At 43.7% G+C, this 15854-nt stretch overlaps 1 protein-coding gene across 7 annotated transcripts in view; it reads right to left on the bottom strand.

Annotated features, from left to right (window-relative positions):
- LOC115084722 overlaps positions 1–15854 on the bottom strand; it is a 664924-nt gene that overhangs the window by 567600 nt on the left and 81470 nt on the right. For 6 of the 7 annotated variants that reach the window (XM_029589949.1, XM_029589957.1, XM_029589951.1 and 3 more), the window contains one exon: positions 10633–10663. The exons of the other annotated variant lie outside the window; for it this stretch is intronic. In XM_029589949.1, coding sequence (XP_029445809.1) covers positions 10633–10663 — 31 coding nt within the window. The remainder of the gene's footprint in view (positions 1–10632; positions 10664–15854) is intronic. 7 annotated transcript variants of the gene reach the window in all.

Raw genomic sequence — 15854 nt, 5'->3', positions numbered from 1 at the left:
TTAGGCGACCCCTGCGTTTTGGTCGTTCGACCCCCGCCGGGGTCGCGACCCACAGGTTGAGAACCGCTGATATAGAAAGACATGGTTTAATGGAACAAAGTCAGCATGGCTTTACCCAAGGCAAGTCTTGCCTCACAAATTTGCTTCACTTTTTTGAAGGAGTTAATAAACATGTGGATAAAGGTGAACCGGCAGATGTAGTATACTTGGATTTTCAGAAGGCGTTTGACAAAGTTCCTCATGAGAGGCTTCTAGGAAAAGTAAAAAGTCATGGGATAGGTGGCGATGGCCTTTCGTGGATTGCAAACTGGCTAAAAGACAGGAAACAGAGAGTAGGATTAAATTGACAATTTTCTCAGTGGAAGGGAGTGGGCAGTGGAGTGCCTCGGGGATCTGTAGTATTGGGACCCTTACTTTTCAATATATTTATAAATGATCTGGAAAGAAATACGACGAGTAAGAATCAAATTTGAAGATGATACAAAATTGTTCAGAATAGTTAAATCACAAGCAGATTATGATAAATTGCATGAAGACCTTGTGAGACTGGAAAATTGGGCATCGAAATGGCAGATGAAATTTAATGTGAATAAGTGCAAGGTGATGCATATAGGGAAAAATAACCCATGCTATAGTTACACAATGTTAGGTTCCATATTAGGTGCTACTACCCAAGAAAGAGATCTAGGCGTCATAGTGGATAACACATTGAAATTGTCGGTTCAGTGTGCTGTGGCAGTCAAAAAAGCAAACAGAATGTTGAGAATTATTACAAAGGGAATGGTGAATAAAACGGAAAATGTCATAATGCCTCTGTATCGCTCCATGGTGAGACCGCACCTTGAATACTGTGTACGATTCTGGTCGCCGCATCTCAAAAAAGATATAATTGCGATGGAGAAGGTATAGAGAAGGGCTACCAAAATGATAAGGGGAATGGAACAGCTCCCCTATGAGGAAAGACTAAAGAGGTTAGGGTTGTTCAGCTTAGAGAAGAGACGGCTGAGGGGGGATATGATAGAGGTGTTTAAAATCATGAGGTCTAGAATGGGTAGATGTGAATCTGTTATTTACTCTTTTGGATAATAGAAAGACTAGGGGGGCACTCCATGAAGTTAGCATGTGGCACATTTAAAACTAATCGGAGAAAGTTCTTTTTTACTCAACGCACAATTAAACTCTGGAATTTGTTGCCAGAGGATGTGTTAGTGCAGTTAGTATAGCTGAGTTTAAAAAAGGATTGGATAAGTTCTTGGAGGAGAAGTCCATTACCTGCTATTAAGTTCACTTAGAAAATAGCCATTGCTATTACTAGCAACGGTAACATGGAATAGACTTAGTTTTTGGGTACTTGCCAGGTTCTTATGGCCTGGATTGGCCACTGTTGGAAACAGGATGCTGGGCTTGATGGACCCTTGGTCTGACCCAGTATGGCATGTTCTTATGTTCAGTCAATGGAATCTCCAATGTAACAAGATACACTAGGCTGTGACACATCAGCACATGGTTCTGAAAATTATTTTTGTGCATAGAACTGAACCTCCAATGCTGCAAGGAGATTTATACACAAAAAATTGGTGTACACAGCTTAGTGCTCTTTCATACAAATTTTATGTGCATCAAGGCATTAGCTATTACTCCACAGTGCAGAGAGATGGGTAGACTTAACTCATGCTTTCTTAATGTTGGAAATTGAACTCCTGGTTTGAGGTGAAGTAAAGTTTCTGGGGTTAGTATTCTGCTATGGAATTAAACCTGGACTTTGTGGTGTTGGGATTCTGTATTCAGCGTTTATGCACAAAATGTGTGTGTTTTGCGCACACAACTTATATGTACAGAAATTCTGGTTTATGTTCCTAAATTATGCTTTGGCCACAAAAACCATGATTTATGTGCATGCAAAAAACTGTATTCATAAACATGTTTTGTCCACTTAAGTCAAGTTTTGTGTGCATTAAAAGGATAACTAAAACAAGCGCAACTGCACCCATATACGCAGCTAAATGGATAGCGTGCATGCAAGCACATGTATTTTATATCACGTGCGCAAATTTAATCTGGGTAAGTGGCATACATCTGCTATGCATACATATTTGTGGCTCCTAATTTTAAGCAATTACATGAGGAAATTTAACTCACATTTTCCCCAGCACTTGTCAGCTTTTATGCATGGGGTAACCTGTACGGCGTGGTAGTTACTACCTTTAATAGAACACATGCATGATGCAGCAGTTACTACCATAAGCCACTTGATGGACATACAAACGGCACTTCAAAGTGGATTACATTCAGCATACTGTATACATGCACCATTTCCCACAGATTAAGACCAAATGGATGGACCATTTGGTTTTTATCTGCAGTCATTGCTATATTATGTTACTATATATGCATGGGTCTTCTAAGAAACTATAAGGAGGAATAACAATTGGGAGCCTGCCTGTTTAATCTAGGAGATTTTTGGAGGTACATAAAATATTTGGAACATTAATAAGGATAGCTTGAATGTAGTAAATTACTGAGAAGTAACAAAATACTGGAGTCTGATAGGGGTGATGGTTTTCAAAAGTTCTACCATTTTAAGTGTAAGCTTTTTGTCCTTTTTTGCCTGAAACTTTAATTTGGCCCTAAATTATTAACCTCTTATTTTTTAAATGTTATTTTCAAAAAGTGATCATCTCCTTAGGGAAAGAGTTCTATCACTATAGTAACTGTCTTTAATCTCATCACATGCCTTTCACTGTGACTTCCAAACATTTAAATTGAAAGCAGTTTTATGACAGAGCCCTCTAATTGGTCACTGCTGTTTAAACACAGACGTGTGAACTCCTGTGAACAGTACAGAGAATAGATCAGGGGTTGGCAACATATGGCACGTGAGAGCATTTTTACTGGCATGTGGCAGCATAACTGCGGCGGCACAACAACATGCTTGTGCAGTTCCCAACTTCTGAAGGCTGAAGAAACACAATTATCCCTGGGCACATTCCTCATGGGTGAGTCAAAGACCCGTGCACTCTATCAAGCTCTATTTTAGGGATCTCCTTCCTTCCCTCCACATCATTCAAAATCAGGTCGCAGATATCAGACACCACTATCACACAGTCAGAATAAGCAGCTTTCTCGGGGCTACCTGTGATCTTCAGGTTCCCTCTTTGAGACCTGTTTTCTAGGTCTTCCACCCATTCTTTTAAAAGAAAATTGGTGCTTACCTGATAATTTTCGTTCCTCTAGTACCATGGATCAGTCCAGACTCCTGGGTTTTGCCTCCCCTCCAGCAAATGGAGACAGATAAAGTTTTGACAAACTCTGCCTTATATGCCAAGGTACCACCCACAGTCTGCCAGTATTACACAATGTCAAAGCAAAATGGTTAAAACCAAACTATATACATGAATCGCAGACACTGACCCCAACTATAAACCAGACCCTATAAAAAGGATAAACGACATTATTCTGCAGACCAAAAATAAACAAAATGCGGAAGTAGCGGACTCTCCATTACCTTTATGCAGAAGCGGGCAGGACTCTGGACTGATCCGTGGTACTACAGGAATGAAAATTATCAGGTAAGAACCAATTTGCTTTTCCCTGTACATACCCGGATCAGCCTAAGACTCTTGGGATGTACCAGAGCTTTACTTACCGGGGATGGGATCCGGTGAGACCCGCTCGCAGCACACCTTCTCCAAAATTTCCCTCCCTTGGATCCTGGACATCAGCCTGTAATGCCTCACAAAAGTATGCAAGGATTTCCATGTAGCTGCTCTGCAAATTTCCTATGAAGAAATCTGTTGACACTCCGCACAGGAAGCCACCTGAGAACGAGTGGAATGCGCCCGAAGCCCCACTGGTAAGGGGCGACCATGCAGCAAATATGCAGAATTTATCGCCTCTTTTAGCCATCGAAAATTGTTGGTAACTTCCAGATAATGCAGCTGAGCCCTGCGAATATCCAACTTCCTCAACTCCTTAGAGAGAGGATCCGACCTGTTCAGATCTGAGAAGAACGGGAGTTCCACGGACTGATTCAAATGAAACTACCTTTGGGAGAAAGGAGGGAACCGTCCACAAAGAAGTACCCGAATCTGAGATCCGCAAGAAGGGCTCTCTGCATGACAAGGCTTGCAGTTCAGAAACTCTACGAGCAGAGGAAACTGCCACGAGAAACACCACCTTCAACATAAGATCTTTCAATGTTGCCCTTTTCAAGGGCTCAAAAGGTGGGGCACACAACGCCATAAGGACTACATTCAGATTCTAGGACGGACATGGCGAACTCACCGGCAGACGCAAATGCTTCGCCCCTCTAAGGAAGCGAGAAATATCAGGATGAGCCTATAACGGCATGCCCCGAATGGCCCCGAGCAAGCATCCAAGAGCTGCCACTTGAACCTTCAAGGAACTACAGGATAAGCCCTTAGTTAACCCCACCTGAAGAAAACATAAGATCTCCAACATGTACGCCCGGGTGGGTACAATACTCCAGTCGACACACCACGACTCAAAAACCTTCCAAACCCGAACATAAGAGAGTGAAGTAGAGGCTTTACGCGAGCTCAACAGAGTAGTCACTACTGCGTCAGAATAGCCTTTGCTCTTTAGACGCTGCCTCTGAAAAGCCATGCCGCTAGACAAAAGCGATCGACCTGGTCGAAACAGACAGGCCCCTGATGAAGCAGGTTCAGGAGACACAGGAACCGCAGAGGGCCCTCCACCACAAAATTGACCAGATCCACAAACCATGGCCGGCACAGCCGGGTGCATCTCTATTCGCCTGAGCACCTTGCCAATTAGCGGCCAAGGAGGGAACACGTAAAGTAGAACGGTCGTCGGCCAGGGCTGGGCTAGCGCATCCACGCCTTCTGCACCTATGTCCCTGCAGACTTGGAATTCTTGAACGTTGCCATCAGAACCTTGCAAGGCGTGCCCCATTTGTCGCAAATGAGTTGAAAGGCTCTGTCCACCAGCTCCCACTCTCCTGGATCAAGCTGATACAGACTAGAAAATCCGAGTGCACATTGTCGACCCCGGCTATGTAGGACGCTGCTATGCTGACAGGTTTCGCTCCGCCCAGCGGATTAACCGGTGAGCTTCTAATGCCACCGGCCGACTCTTGGTTCCTCCCTGGCAATTGATGTAAGCCACTGTGGTCGCATTGTCGGACAGCACTCTGACTGATTTTCCCTTGACGAGAGGAAGAAAAGCTTCCAACGCCAGTCGTACTGCTCTGGTCTACAGACTATTGATGGACCATCGAGACTGCTCGGGAGACCATCTACCCTGCACCGACTTCCGCAGACAAACCGCTCCCCAACCAGAAAGGCTGGCATCCGTGGTGACTACCATCCATTGCGAAACCACCAAGGGAACGCTCAAATTGTCCGAGAGCAGCCACCAATCCAGACTGGACCGAGCGGACTCTGTCAACGGAAGGAGTAGATGGAATTGTTCGGAAATTGGACTCCAACGGGAAAGTAATGCTGATTGCAATGGCCGCATGTGCACGAAAGCCCATGGAACCAGTTCCAGAGTCGAGGTCATGGAACCGAGAACCTGCAAATAATCCCAAACGTTCGGCGGACGTTTAGACATGAAAATCCTCACTTGTCCCTGAAGTTTGATAATGCGATCAGACGTCAGGAAAACTCTCCCCTGTCGAGTGTCGAACAAAGCTCCCAAAAATTCCAACGATTGGGAGGGGATCAGATGACTTTTGGCACTGTTGACCACCCAGCCAAGTGTATTCAGCAACTGCAGCACATGCTGGATTGCTGCCTGGCAAAGAGATTCCGGCTTCGCCCGAACCAGCCAATCGTCTAAGTATGGATGCACCAACAAGCCTTCCCGGCGTAGTTGCGCTGCCACTACCACCATTATTTTGGTGAACGTCCTGGGAGCTGAAGCAAGGCCGAAAGGAAGAGCTTGAAATTGGTAGTGCCGCCCCAGAATGGAAAATCTCAGAAACTTCTGATGATCCACCCTGATCCCGATATGCAAGTACGCCTCCATCAGATCCAGAGACGCCAGGAACTCTCCAGGATGAACAGAGGCGATGAACCGATCCCCCGCCCGAAGACACTTGTTGACCCACTTTAAGTCAAGTATGGGCCAAAAGGACCCCTCTTTTTTGGGGATGACGAAGTAAATGGAGTAACGACCCCTTTGCTGTGCTGATGGAGGAAACGGAACAATTGCACCCAAATCGAGCAGACACTGCAAGGTTTTCTTTACCACTTGATGCTTTTCGGCGCACCCACATGGTGAGATCAGGAAGCGCGGACAGGGCCGGCGTGCAAAATCTAACGCATAGCCGTGTTTTATCACAGATAGCACCCATTGGTCTGATGTGATTTTGGCCCATTCCTCGTAAAACAGAGACAGTCTGCCCCCTACCACTGGAACCGAGGCTGGCCATCATTGTGAGGTGTTCCCGCCTGTGGTAGTCTGGGAAGAACCAGGTCTGCCGAAACGCCTCCCACGAAAGGAATGCGACCATGATTGCTGTCTTCCTGAAGATTGATGAAAGGAAGGAGCGGGTGCGCGGGGCGCTCGAGATCTTCAATTCCCGCGGCATCGAGACCTAGAAGAAAAAGTTCCTCTGGACCTTGGTCTATCTTCCGGCAGGATGTGAACCTTATTCTCGTCCAAGGACTGAATGTCTTCCAGCTCCTTTCCAAATAGTAAGTTGCCCTTAAAAGGCAAGGAGCCCAACTGGGACTTGGAAGAAACATCAGCAGACCAGTTCCGCAACCACAATAATCTCCGTGCCGAGACCATGGAGCGAGCGGACATATGTAAAACGATCATAAAGGGCATCAGCACTGTAAGCAACCACTGCCTCAAGGCGGCCTGCCTGAAGAGCTTCTTCCTCAGATAGCACTTCGTTGGCTAGTAGCTGTTGTAACCTAGCACAGTCCCACTCTCAAACCAAAATTGCCCACAGCCGCTCTGACCCCCAGTGCAGAGACTTCAAAGATCTTTTTAAGCTGCATCTCAAGCTTTCAATCCTGCAGATCCTTGAGGGCCATGGATCCCGTGACTGGGATAGTGGTTTTCTTCGTGACCGCAGAAACTGCGGCATCCACTTTCGGATCCTTAAGAAACTCCAAAGCCTCCTCCGGCAGAGGATAAGGCTTATCCATAGCCTTCGTAACCTTTAACCCCAAGTCCGGGGTGTCCCGTCCCCGGTAGAGCAGGTCTGTAGCTGAGAAATGGAAGGGAAAGGATGTAGGACCACCCCCTGAGGCCCAATAACACAGGGTCCATAGACCCTAAGCGTGACTCTTCTGGAGGCGCCTCAATCCCTAATTCCCCCAAAATGGCGGGAATGAGAGGCCCAAGTTCCTCCTTGCGGAACAGGCGGACCACCTTCGGGTCATCTGACGACAGGGGACTGACGAGCAGCCCCCTGCTGCTGATCCCCGTCACCCTCTACCTCCTCGGGGGTTGGGCGGATATATCTGGACTCTCCTGGTCTGGGGAATCAGAGGAGTTTCCGAATCCTCGGGTGGTGCCACGGACCTTAAGGGATGCTTTGATTTTGAAGATCCCCCTCACTCCTCAAACCGGGGCTGCTTTTTTTCCCTTCGAGAGTGGTACCGAGAAACCCCCGATTTTAGACGCCTGTCATTTTGTAGTTTTCCTGGCCTTATAGGCCTTATGCATTGCTAAAATAAAATCCGATGAGAAAGAAGGGAAAGACTCCTCAGAATCTGCCCCGTGTCTTCCCCCTGTGCTATGGGATCTGTCCTGGCAGGAGTAATAGGCTGCGGAGCAGGCTGCTGGGGTGACAGATGGGGCGGGGAATTCCCTTCCCCTATCGTGACTGGAACCTCTGAGGAGACTGAGCCTAAAATGGCGCCTGTTCCCGCGCTGCATGGCAAGGGCCGTGAGGCAGGAGCCAGCACTCCCCCCCCCAAACGCGATCGCCACTGATCTGTGCCGAACCAACACTCCCCCGACTGGCTCAGACGTCCCTTCACCTCCGGGGATGTAGGCTGAACACACCCCTCGAGAGGCATGCATAGCCAGAGCCACACACCCGACAACACGGACCGCGTGGCATGGGGAAACCAAAAGAAAACTTTTTTTTTACACAAAAACGGAGAACACAACGGTGCTCTGCGCTGATCGACCGCCGCGGCAGCAAAGGGAAAGGAACGCCCTGAAACCCACCAACAGCTTTTAGATATTTATTTTCTATCCAACCCGTCCGGCGGTATATGGGTCCGGGTCCTGATGTGGTCCTGTTGGGGTGAGAGATCCGGGCTTCCTGGTATCACCCCAAGCTGGGCTGTAAGAAGGGCCCTCGATCCTGAGCCCCAGCTGCCTCTAAGACCAGGGGGGATGGTCCCCTCAGGACCCGCCAACCCCCTGGGAGGCTGAAGGACGGACTCCTCGCACTTGTTGCTCCTTCCCCCCCCCTTTTTTTTTAATCAACTTAATAAAAAACCTAACAAACTAATCCTGTCTTCTAGTTGGTTTTTTTTTTTGTTTTGTTTTTTTAAAGAATCAGTACAGACTGAGTGTTGCACCCCCACCATCTGCTGGAAACAGATTAATACTGGCAGACTGTGGGTGGCACCTTGGTATATAAGGCAGAGTTTGTCAAAACTTTATCTGTCTCCATCTGCTGGAAGGGAGGAAAAACCCAGGAGTCTGGATTGATCTGGGTACATACAGGGAATAAAGCATTATCCTCTTGTAACTGCTTCACCTCCCGCTAAAGGTGCTCACAGGCCCCCTTCTGATCATCCAGCCTGTGCTCGGCTGCATCCACCCGGTCTCCCAGTTCTGCACACTCCCAACGCAACTTATTAAATATATGCGCCCAATAATAAAAATATGCGTTTTCTCCCCTTATTATGCTCCAAGTTTTTTTTCCCCATGTATTCTGATCCAAGTTTTATGCCATGTTCTATGTAATTTGCATTCTCACATGCCTGTTTTTCAGTTACAATGTAAACCGAGATGATATGTAAAATTTTACATGAATCCCGGTATAAAAAAAATGTTAAATAAATAAATAAATAAAATAACTCTCCCACAATCGATTTGATTTGTTTCAGGGAGCTCATACCTGCCCTCAACTCACTAAACCAGAGTTGAAAATCATCTCTGGAGAGAGGCAGGTCTACTTGCCGCTGAGTAATCTCCAACAATGCACTCCCTCCATGTGGCCCGACTCACAGCCATCATTGTTCTCCATCCTCCTCCACTACTGGGGCTTCCAATTTTTTCACTGCCACCGCTTTGAATAAAAATTGCTTCAGGTTCACTGATTTTTTTTCTGCCTGACATCTCCAGAGCTGCCCGATTTAAAAAAAAAAAAAAAAGGTACTCACAACAAAGGTCAGCAGCCCAATAAGCAGAACTACAGGACAGGAAAGATTTTAAGACCCAGGTCGGGAGAACTGTCTCTAAGCAGCCATTCGGCTGCGTGGCATCACTTCATCTTATAGTCTTATGAGAGAGCGTGCGTGTATGTGATTGCATGCAGGAAACAGCGTGCATGTGTGTGACTGCATGTGGGTGACAGCGTATTGTGTGTTTGTTGGAGAGTGTGTATATGTGAGAGAGGAGAAAATTTGTGTACACTGTCTCTCACTCCAACTAATTTATGACAATCTCAGGGTGACTAGCAATCAAATGTTCCAAGATAAGGACAGCTGTATTATTATTATTATTATTTCTTTTTTTTTTTTTTAAATCATTCTAAGTTTCAATTATTGGGTTTTTTTTGATGTCAGTGATTTTTAATATTTTATTGGTGTTTGGGACATTTTTAAAAATGTATTTATGAGTTATTGGATGTTATTCTGACAGCTATTTTGAAATATTTATTCTTTTTATTGGTATGGTTTTACTATTAAAATTGATATTTTATATTGCTTAATTTTGTTGCTTGATGTTTTGAGCCATGGTGATGTTTCCATTGTTACACTGCGTACAGAGTTTGGTTTGTTGCAGTTTCCAGTTCATTTTTTGTCTGCATGTTTCCATTTCTAATTTTTTATAAATATTTTACTTTGTATTTGGAGCGGTTCTGCATGTGTTAAATGAGATATTCTGATAGCCAGCATGTAGTTTCTGTGTAAGAATCTATAATAGCCTGGCCTATTCTGCTTTCCTAATATCGGGGTGTATTGGTGAGGGGAGGGAGTAAGATTTTGCACTGCTCCTTTTTATAACTGTTTTCATGTGAAGAAAAACACATCTGATTCAATCATATTTTTACATCTCAAATATTTTAACAAAAAATTAAAATTAATATTCAAGAGTTGTGTGAGAGGAATCTGGCGGATCAGGATGCCATCTGGCTTGTGGCACTCAAGGACCAGCATTACACTTCCGATTTAAACCTTGGCACACCATTTCAAAAAGGTTGCCTACCCCTGATGGCACTATGTCTGCCACTCCACAGATTTTAATGTACAAGATTATTTAAAATGATTTATAAACCATCAATGCAATTTATTTTTCATTACATAATGAAATGTGAAATCTCAAAAACAGTATATACAATCAATTCTACTAAACTGGAATCTAGATATTTATTCATCTTGTTGAGCAGTCAAAATATATTTCTCTCTTTTACTCTGTTAAACGTAACAATATCACACAACTTACCAATGCCATGGGCTTTAAGAGCTTCTTCAACCTGGTTTCAGCATTATCACATTTTTCCCAGAGACAGAGAGAAAGAGAAATTTAAAAAAAAAACAAAACAAAACACAATTATACTATACATTGTTCAAAGATAGGACAAAGAAATAATCTCCCTTGATAAAATATAATCATCATCCACCAAAAGCTAATTAGCATGGGCAGCTCCAGTACAGGCATTTCCACTGAAAACTATGTTAATTTTCATCAATATTTTGCAGACAATATTTTTGCATAACTCAGTTTTCAGGACACCAGGTGCATGATATTAAAATTCTGCTCCCAGGAAAATGAGAACTTAAACGAGATGTAGCTACTGGGTAATATAAGGCCACATACTGCTAAGCCTGACCTCCTTATGCAGGAGATACTGGCTGTTGTTAAGGTAGTGAAATAAACATTTTCTTTTATAAAGTAAGAGAAAGTTGCTTACTAGTGATAGATGTTCTCCAAGAACAGTAGGATATCAGCCCTCACAGGGGAATGATATCTCCTGACGGAACCCAGCCTGGTGCACAGCTTCCAAAGATGTCTTCTTGCTCTAATGAGCAAGTATGGGCTTGTCCCATCATCAACACATTACACAGACTTTATGAGGGTCTGTGATAGATATGGTGCGGGTACAGTCCGGGCACCGACAAAACCCCAAAGCCATGGAAAAAAGTTAGCCGCGGTATGGTCGACGGCCAGTAGGCCGCGAAATCCAAACTCGACGGTAATCGACGGGAAACGGGTAAAAACTTACCGGAGTACTGCGTACTTATAAAAGGTAGAGGAGGGACCCCTGTGGGGCAATTTAACTTTTAGTAATTCCGTGAGGAAAATTCCTGTCAGGAATCTCTTCAGAGGTCCTTTAACGTGAGGCTACTGCTGGGCGGAAAAAAGAAGACTGAAGGGGGACCCCTGCTGGCTGCAGGGTTAGTGCCATGCTGGACATGCCCAGTAGGGGCCAGTCAAAGTTCTGGAAACTTTGACAGAAGTTTTCCGTGATTGGCCTCCATCCTGATGATGTCACCCATATGTGAGGACTACCATCCTGCTTGTCCTGTGAGAACACAAAAAACATCCTCAAAGACTTGGAGGTTGTAGAATTAACCTCTCAACATCCAAGCTATGAAGGCTAGGAACCAGATGTTGGGATGGTGCAGCAGCCCTCAATCTTTCACACGAGTAGGAAATAAATCTGTTTCAATTAAAAATGAGTTAAGTCCCCAGTCTTCTCTAAGATACAGCAAGGTCTTCGCAACAAGAGGAATTGGAGGATGCACATACAGTAGACCCTGCTCTCAATTCAGAACAAAGGCATCAGAGGCTGGTAAGCCTCCAGTCTCTCTCCTGGAGCAGAAAAATGTGACCTTTCCATTCAAAGGGAATATAACATTTAAATGGGAGTGCCCCACTCACAGAATGTCCAGTTCGCCTGCCCCCTAGCCAGAGACCATTTACGGAGTTCCATGATTGCACTTTGTCTTTCCACCAGAAAGTCTCCTCGCCTGCCAGATATATGGGTCTGAGTACTAAGAAGAGGCCTAGTACCACTCCTGGACAGAGATGGTACAACCTTGTTCCTCCCTGATTGTTGATGTGAAACATCACCCCACTTAATTATTGGTTAGGACGAGAATGAATTTGTTAGCCAATCGATCCCTAAAAGCCTTCAAAGCAAACCAAACAGCCTGAAAACTCTAGAAAGTTGATATGATGAAGCTTTTCCAGATATGACCAAAGGTCTTGAGTGCAAAGCCCTTCTGCATGGACTCCCTACCCCAAAATGGACACATCTATGGTTATGACAATTTAGACTGGCAGAATTTGGAAGTATATATCCTTGAACAGATGGTTATGAATCAGCCACCAAGACAGAATCCTCCAAAGTTGAGGGATTCAGATGCTGTCCCAAAGATCCAAGTGGCTTGATCCCACTGGGATTTGAGGGTCCACTGGGCTCCACTCATGAAGATGTGCCTAGAGCATAACATGAGGCATATCATCTTCAACATATCCCATGCTGACACCTACTGACTCAACTGTATCCTTTTCACTGTGGAGATCAATATAATAATCCCCTCCTGTAGGAAGAAGACTCTTGCTTGAATGTCTAGCAGCACGCCTATAAATTCCAATTTAGATGAGGCTCAAATGGGACTTTGGTTAGTTTATCATAAATCCTAGAACACCAACACCCAGATGGTTTTGCCCACCTCCATGAAATATGCTCTTGACCAACCAATTACTGGTAGGGGAACACATGCATCCCCAATTTGCGTACATGTGCCGCCAACACTACAAGACATTTTGTGAAGACACAGTGAGCTGATGCTAGGCCAAAGGACAGCAAGTGATGCTGAAGATGGTGTGATTCCCTGCTATGAATCTGACCTATCTTCTGTGACCAGAAAACATCACTGTGTGAGTGTAGCAGAACAGAAGATGTGTTAAATCAATTGCACCCATCTGCAGACAAAATTGTCTTAATAAAGGAGCAAGTCCATTTATTTGTAAACAATCCAATCAAAACAAGCAGTTTGAACCTTTTAAAACTGAAAAATGTATAGTCCATTTACAGCGCCACTGGTCCCCCGACAGAGGCTGTGTTTTGCAATAGCTGCATCAGGAGGGACAGAGTAGAACGACGCAGGTCTTCAGAATAGTAAAAATTTTAATCTATAATCAATACATTTATAAAAGCTTAGCAGATGAAAAACTGACTCCAGTAAGACCAAGAACAGGTTCAAAACATACCTTTAAACCAGCATATTCCGTGCTTAAAACTGTGGTATAAGAAATGCTGGCAGGGCAGTTAAATACACTGAAAGCATGCCAAAAGGGGAAACTAACATCAAACCCGCCCACAACCAAATTACATCATGAGCATAGTGCTAATCAGAGAGGGAGGTAATAGTGATGAAAAATAAACAATAAGAAACACAAAATGAAATAATGTATTATAAGAAAACAAATTATTCAATTTCTTTATTAAGTCCTGACAGGGAAAGAGACCCCAGTTCAAAAATCCACCACTGTTCATGGCATATCAAATGGGTTACAAAATCTCCTCTTCGAGAAAAAGGATGTTCATTCTCAATAACGAAAAAACAAAGGTCTGAAATAGAGTATTTTCTCAAGCCAGGGCGATACCATAAGTCCCTCAGTCTTTGATTGGCGTATACAAGAACAGCATTCAAAGATTGTTTTAATCTTTCTAATTGTTTTGCCCACATAGATAAGTGAACAAGGACAGGTAATGACATTCACAACCCCACAGGAATTACAATCTGAGCAATGTTTGAGAGGGTATCCTTTATGGTATCGAGAGTATATGAAAATAGACATTGACTCTGATAAAGAACATGCAGTATAATGGCCACATGGAGTGTGGCCGGAATTACTCCCAGTCAAAACAGAAGAGGTAGTTTTTCTGAGAAGATCAGAGCTTACAAGAACATCACAAATATTTCTACTTCTCCAGAAAGCAAACAGGGGTTCTTCACTGAAAACTGAATGTGGTGTAAAAACTGACCAATGGTGTTTACTGCTGGCACACACCTCACCAATTCTTCTGGAATAGGATAACACACAGGTTAATCTTTCTGTGGGTGAAGTCCAGATGGATAGAAATAAGAGGACTCTGTTTATATAAAGTGCATATTTATATGCCCTCTTAATGATGCATGTCAGGTAGCCCCTGGGTAGAAAATGTGCCTTCATAGTCTGGGCTTATGTAATGTAATGTAATCAGAATGTGACGTGCAAAGTCTTCTTAACCGAAGGAATTGGCCAGTGGGGATGTTGACGCTCAACATGCACGGATGGTTGCTTTCATAATGCAGTAAGGTGTTTCTATCTTTAGATTTACGAAAGAGATGTAGACAATGAGCCCTCACAAACAGTAACCAAAGTATCTAAGAAAGATATTTTAACTAAATCTAAACAGTAAGAAAACCGAAACTTAGAATCATGGATGTTTAACCAATCCATAAATGTGAAGAATTGCACATTAGTGCCTGAACACAAAAGGAAAATATCATCTATAAAACAAAGTCATATTGGGATGAACTGATGGAAAATATTATTGTATATCCACTAAGCTTCAAACTAGTAGACATAAGCAAGTTATGTTGGGGGCCATGGTGGCCCCCATAGCAGTACCCTTAATCTGTTTGTACAAAAACACCTTGAAAACTGAACACATTTTCAGTTAATGCAAACCTGGCTAATTGAAGGAGAAAATGGGTGGGATTATGCGAGTCAGGAGGTATCTGGTTTAGAAAGAACTCTATTCCTAAAAGAGCTTGGTCCTGGGGAATATTGGTGTATAATGATTCAATATCAAGAGTCACCAAATAAAAACCTTGGAGAGGTAACTGTCAATCTCAAAGGATAGTAATGAAATGTCTGGAATCCCGGACATATGAAGAGATACTTGGAACAAAGGGCTAGATACATTTTTAAATGAACTTAGACAGGGCTTCCAAAAGAGAACGAATTCAAGAAACTATGGAGCAACTTGGTGGGGTCTGTAAAAACGTATGTATTTTCAGTAGAATGTATATAACTGGTGTGGTAAGGAATTTTTCCAAAAGAAAATCAGCCTCATAATTAGTTAAATAATGATTCTCTAAACCATCCTAAACAAGTGTGGAAATTAATTGTTGTAATACTGGTGTAGGATTGCTCGGTAAAGGTTGGTAAAAATCAATATTTCATAATTGCCTTTGAACCTCAGTGATATAGGCTGTGGTATTCATAACCACGATACCACTACCTTTATCAGCTGGTTTAATCATGATGGTATCATCTCTTGATTTCAGAGCAAGTTTGTGAATTTTGGAAAAATTATAACGGCATTGTTGTGTCAGGGGTAAAAGGGATGTGACATAAAATCACTCTCAAAAGCCGCAATCAAAACCTCAGTAGGACCAGGAGATGATCAACGAGACTTATGAGACTATGTAAGTGTAAGCATCCTTTAGATCTAGAGAGCATAGCCAGTCCCCTTTTTTAAAAAGGGAATCAAGGTGCCCAAGGAAATCTTGAACTCTTCCCTCTTGAGGAACTTGTTCAAGACGCTTAGGTCTAAGATGGGACTAAGTTTCTCCTGTTTTCTTTAGAATAAGGAAATACTTAGAGTAAAATCCCCACCCCTCTTTCCTCTGGTGGAACAGGCTCAACTGCACTGGTCTCTT

Source organism: Rhinatrema bivittatum, chromosome 2, assembly GCF_901001135.1.
Source record: "Rhinatrema bivittatum chromosome 2, aRhiBiv1.1, whole genome shotgun sequence".
In the NCBI taxonomy this organism is placed as follows: domain Eukaryota; kingdom Metazoa; phylum Chordata; class Amphibia; order Gymnophiona; family Rhinatrematidae; genus Rhinatrema; species Rhinatrema bivittatum.
This window is presented reverse-complemented; position numbering and strand designations above follow the sequence as displayed.